Source organism: Peromyscus leucopus, chromosome 14, assembly GCF_004664715.2.
Source record: "Peromyscus leucopus breed LL Stock chromosome 14, UCI_PerLeu_2.1, whole genome shotgun sequence".
NCBI classification, from domain to species: Eukaryota; Metazoa; Chordata; class Mammalia; order Rodentia; family Cricetidae; genus Peromyscus; species Peromyscus leucopus.
The window spans coordinates 4418613-4424612 of record NC_051075.1 but is presented as its reverse complement, the minus strand read 5'-3'; the positions used below and the strand labels follow the sequence as shown (position 1 = coordinate 4424612).

At 36.9% G+C, this 6000-nt stretch overlaps 1 protein-coding gene across 3 annotated transcripts in view; it reads right to left on the bottom strand.

The window, feature by feature from the left end:
* Window positions 1-1934: 1934 nt before the first annotated feature.
* Snx13 (sorting nexin 13) overlaps window positions 1935-6000 on the bottom strand; it is a 101889-nt gene continuing 97823 nt past the window's right edge. For all 3 annotated transcript variants that reach the window (XM_028878426.2, XM_028878427.2, XM_028878428.2), the window contains exon 26: window positions 1935-5365. In XM_028878426.2, the coding sequence (XP_028734259.1) occupies window positions 5118-5365 (248 nt within the window). In that variant the 3' untranslated portion in view covers window positions 1935-5117. The remainder of the gene's footprint in view (window positions 5366-6000) is intronic.

Sequence of the window (6000 nt, the reverse complement as noted above, 5' to 3'; positions counted from 1 at the left end):
TACTGACTGAGAAGCCAGACCATCGGGGGTTGGCTGCTTTAGTATTTCCCAGCTGCAAAACAAGCAAGTCCTACCTATAGACTAGAGAAGACAAAACTGCACCTGTACCTTGTAAGGCTGCTGACACCATAGATTAACTGTTCGCTCTGGTAATCTTCATTGGAAATAAATGTCATTCTTCCAGTTGCTTGGACTGCAACAGACATCAATTTCATCTTCATGTAATTTGTTTCTGCCATGTTTCCACTTGAGGGTGTGGATGCTCCAACACTGTACAACTTCTCATCCCTTCCTTGGAACAACTGCTAACGAGGTGGTAGAGCTGGTCTGGCTGTTGCCCTGAAGGAAGGGCTGCCGGTCAGGCTGACCCCTTCTCCACTGTCTGAGAACTTTTTGTTGTAGGAATGGTCTGACTAATAAAACAGCTCATTAAACCTTGACTGTATGAAAACCATAGTCCATATAGAGCAAGTTTCCTTTGAGTCTGGACTTTTGGTAAAAGTCAGGAAGCAAGGAATGGGATGGCCTTAGGCACAAAGTCTCAAAACATCTCACATTTTGTCCTAAGTCCTTGCTGGGAGAATTAAGTGCACCTTGTGTAACTTCCCTGAGAGGAACACTGGCAATTTAAGCTTGTCACTCTCATACTTCACGAACAGCTTTGCTTATCTCTTGTCTCGTTTACTTACCACATTACTGTGGTCTGAGGCTTCTAGTGAGAACCATGGGGACTTCCAACACATGCTTCTATTGTTTTATTCCATTCTTAATATGTAAAAGATCACCCCAGCTTAAAAGATCACATTTAATATATTTCTCATATACTACATTGATAAGCTTGACTTGAGAAGTACAATTTTCATTCTGAGCTCCTACAAAACTTCCTGAATCCAGCACATTGTCATTATATACATGAGTTAACGTCCAGCACAAACATTTTAGAAATCAAAATGTGTGTTTTCCTTCATGAATTTTCTGGTTACTACTAGCTTGATTCTAGCAGGACAAAGAATTCTATGGCAAGCACCTTTCTCATTTTCTTGAGGAAACAGTCAAGCCCCCTTCATTATTCTGGTACTCAGCCAAATTCCACTTTAACATCTGCTGTCCAATCAGCTCTTTATTTATTTACCATATTTTGTTTTCTCTCAAAGACTGGGCATTTTACAAACAATTTAAAAAATTATTATGTCCCAAATCCACATTTTTTTGTTGTTCCAGTACAATTCACATTTCCTAAGCAAAGACACTACAACTCTCCAGTGACTAGCCTAGCTCAACATTGGGAACATGATCCTTAGCTGCTGATGTCAGAGACTGTGTGATCAATGGGAAAGGGGTAAGCCCAGGGAAAGCTTTCAGAGGCTCTCTCAGAGCCTGGTACAATGCTCTGAATGTGACTACTGCAGCATTCTGTAGAATACTATGGACAGTCCTGTCAGAGCACATCTTAAAGGGACTGATATTTAAAGTATTGTTCTAAGGAATATTACACCAATTCATAGTGAGGTAATAGGTATTTATTTGATGTCCAAGCAGTCTGTGGATCTAGACCAAGAGGCTATACAAAACCAACCAAGCACTGTCTTTAGAATAGAACATGTCTAAAATACCAGTCAAAATGTGAATTTCAAATGACATAAAATACAACTTGCTAATGGATTACTATTTCTCCACCTTCGTCTTTTGGAAAAAATCACTATATAATTTTAGGTGACAGGAAAAGATAAAGTTTCTTGAAGACTGTATAGCCAATGGTTTACCTCATAAAAGAAAAAATTAAATCCAGCTAGTTTTAACTATTCAGTAGCTCATCTATATTCCTGGAACTGGACTGCTCAATTTCCAAATTGAAATTAAAGAATAGAGATTGTAAAAACAAGACTACTGAGCAAGCATTTTTAAAAATAGCACATATTGCCAAATAAACTCAATGAAAGTGTTTGTTAATACTTTATTAGTATTTTCTAATGGACAGAACATAACACAAACCAAATCAAAATTTTAATCTTTGTAGTTAATAAAAATAACTGACATTCTGATGATTTCCCCTTTGTTAAGGAAGGAGAGCAGTGATAGAGCAGTTAGGCACAATTGACACTTATGTACAGTGATATGCACAGGTAATTTTCTAACAGTTAAAACCCTAAAGTGTGCTCTGTATTTCTCCCTTATCATACAGGAGCCATGCTCCCATAAGCAACATTTTATTAATAAAGAATCTGACACGAGTGACAAAGACTTTTAAAACAAGTCCTTAATTAAGGTGCAGCAACAACAAATCAAGTTGTTGGATTAAGAAGACACAACTATATTTCAAAACATTAAAAATGTACTTATTTTACAATTACTCAAATAAACATGCATTAAATGAAAATATTGCACAAAATTAAAACTTTAGATTGTGAAATTTATGTTGTTCTTAATTTTTAAAAAATTGGTACACTTTCAGGTCACATTTAACTGATTTATTTCCCCCCAAATATCTGCAGTACAAACTCATAGTGATCAAACTGAAATATTCAAGAATTTTTGTTTGTTTGTTTTAAATTAAGGCTAACGAAGTGCATCCATTGGTCAATGGCACAATTGTTTCCAGCAACTACATGGAATACCCTAATGATAAGAAATAGTCATCTGAGTGCTATGTTTAAGTTATACAATCAATCAAATTTTAGGTGAATAAGCTGTGATGGTTTCTAATTAGTTACACATTACCTGGAAAAAAAAATCAGAAAACCCAAAAGAATGATTAATTTTGAAGGTCCTTGCCTAAAGGCACCACTGACTTAAAAGCATTCAGAAACTTATCATCAGAGGACATAAAGCTTCTTCGTGTATCTGCTCTTCACACGTGCAATAAATGCACGGCATACAACATCATTAGTACATGTGGCCCACCGCATTTGGCCTCGGGTTAAACACTCTGCACAGCTGGACCAAGTCACTCAGCAGGTTACCTGCAGCCACACCACGGCCCTCCTCTCCGCTGTGCAGACATTTCTGCTTCTGAAATATAAACTCTTCTCAAAAAATTACTTTAAAAACATTTACTCAAATGGTGGTGTTTTTACTCTCTGTTCTGTTTTGGTATGATTGCAGTTGTCTTGCAGGGCTGTTAGAATGTGCATTTTATATGACCTTTTGTCCCCCTGGATAACAGTCAAGTTTTCTCACTTTGTATAGAAATGTATTTCACATGTACACACTAGGCTCTTGCATGAATCCTTCTGTATATACTTAAGATTTATTCATGTAAAAATATAATTGAAACGGGCAGGGATATGATGTATGAACATCACTGCTGCTTGTGGCCATGCTGATGCTCCCTACAGATGTGTCTGACACATCCAATTAAGCCTGGGGCCTGGGGTAGAGGGAGGGGCTGGCAGGGCAAGGACAGGATATATGGCGAGTACAAGAAATAGTTCTTCCACCAGAGAAACAGAATCGTTTCTTACTTGCAAGTTGCAAGCAAAAGATTTTACTTACGTAATTCTGAAAGACATGCAACACATGCTGAATATATGCATACTACAAATATGCACAACAGCACTGATAAACATCATAGAGGTTTACAGGAAGGCTTCCCTCTGTTCACAGGCTTTCCTGGGTGGGAAGGATCTAAGTGAAGCAAGACACGAGTATCTTGCTCCAATCTTAAAGCTCCCAAATAACTGGGATATCAGTACTCTGTCCTTTACTGTGAGCACCCAAACGTTCTTTTAATACCAGGATACTGGCTCAGTGGTCTGAAAAGTAGCTTTACTATTTTAAGGTTTTAGTGTTTTAAATATTTTTAAAACAAAAAGAGCTAATATATCCAAACCCTTAGTCATTGGAAGTATTTAAAAGTACAGAAATCCTGCATACATGGGATATGAAGACTTCTTAATGGACAAAATGGGGGAATACTAGGAAATGTAAAGGCTTCAAAACTAGAAAAGGTATTTTGTTTCACTGATATATAAAATTATATTAGGGAGTTAAATGTATACACCAAAGGGTTTTGTGTACTAGCTTTATTTAGAATTTTACATTATGCGAAATATAAATAAAAGCATATTTTAAAAAATAGTACAGTTCTGTTTTCATTATTTATTTTCATATATGTACACATAGTAGAATTAGGCATTTGTATGTTTACATAGGACTATAAGCTCATTAATCCTTTGATTTGCTATGTCGGTAGTTACCTAAGGCATGTCTAGATCATATGATTAAAGTTATCATATGGTAACTTTTAATAGAGTACTGTTTAAATTTCCAATTTTTAGGACAGAATGTATTTGGCAGTTCTTACAATAAATAATTCCCCTTCTATATAATCAGTAATCTGTTAAAAGATTTAAAAAATTTGAACTTAGAGCTACCACATGCTTCTTCTGCACAGAATGCCAAAGGAAAAGTAGAGAGTTGAATACCTTAAGAGCAAGCTGAGCCCTTAAAGCACATAAAAATCAATGAAAATTTATACCAATGAATAATAAATCCAATCAAATTCTAGTTTTGATTGGTTCTATTTTATAGTGCTTTACTTTACACAACAAAACTGTAATTTTGGGAAAGGGTTATTTCCTACACTGAGGGCATTCTGTCACTTTTCCCAGACCTTGAAACATCTGTTCTAAAGATCATTCACCTGCTGACCCACATGATATCAAAATGCTGACAACGACCCACAAGATCACCAAGGGAAACAGACCTCTCCCAATCACGTACTGCAGTCTCCAACTATTAACCAAACTAGTGACCTCTGACCCATTGCTCTGTGCTTCCCTTCGCATTCCCACATATACTCTGGCACTTCGTCACTGGTAGAGAATGCTGATTCGTTTGGAACAGAAGAGAGCAACTCCATTCTTGAATGAGATGGGGGCAGTATCCTCTCAATGCTGCAAATTATGCACCAAATCATTTAAGACACAGGAATCTCTCTTGGTATTGGCTGGGTTACAGATGAGAATGAGAAGACCCAGTCTTATGGATGTACTAGTGATCTGTTTTGAGACACTGAAAGACTGTTGTAGACGCAACAGTATGTGAGTTACACCCCGAAGAGCTGTCCACACCGTCAGTCCTGGACAAGAAGAACACCAGCTTTATAGGCTGGAGTGTCACCTTTTCTGTAAAGAAGGCGCTTGAGTACTTTGAAGTTTCTGTTTATATTTCTGCATCTGCTTTGACCTTGAATGAAGTTTGTTGAAAAGTTCACGGAATTTATACTGTGGAAATAAGGTTTCTAAAAAGCCTTCTAAGAAGACATACACCATTCTCCTATTTAACTGGTTGTGCTGAAACATTTCAAAAACACGAAGAATACCTTTCCGTGTTGTTTCAGCTCCAATAATGTGCTTCAGTTCATCTGTAGAGAAAAATATACATATTCATTCTTCAGAAAAAGGAAATACATGCCTAAATGATGACCATAAATCAAGACTCTACAAAGCACACAGCAGAGCAACTCATAAACAGTAGGTATCCAGTTAATGAGCTATGTATAACAGTCTTAAAAGCCTCTGCGAATCTGCATCTAGCATCATCTACCCACTAACAATAAAGACACAAAGACAACAAGACAGAGCAAAGTTCAGAGCCATACTCCCAGTTCTCAGTTCACAGTCACAATCCTATCTCTTCTTTCCCATGTACTGCTCACTCTCCCCACCAACCACTGAACGAAAATTTCTAATAATCAATATCCTTATAGCTATACAGATTTGTAAGACTTTAGTAAGATGTTCACAGTGTGGAGATGTTTACAGTGAAATAACAAGAAAATGTCCTTTGCAGAAACAATGACTGCAGTAGATTTTGTTACTTGGACAAGACAAGGATGGGGAGAAGGAAATTAAGGATTATCCCTGGTAAACAGAACTTAAAAAAACAAATCAGAAGTAAATAAAAAGTGGTAAGAAATGAGAGTAGAGAAACGTGTCTGAAGTTTAGAACTCCTGTACAAGAAAGTAAAGAATGGAAAAGCTGCCAGGTGGTGGTGCC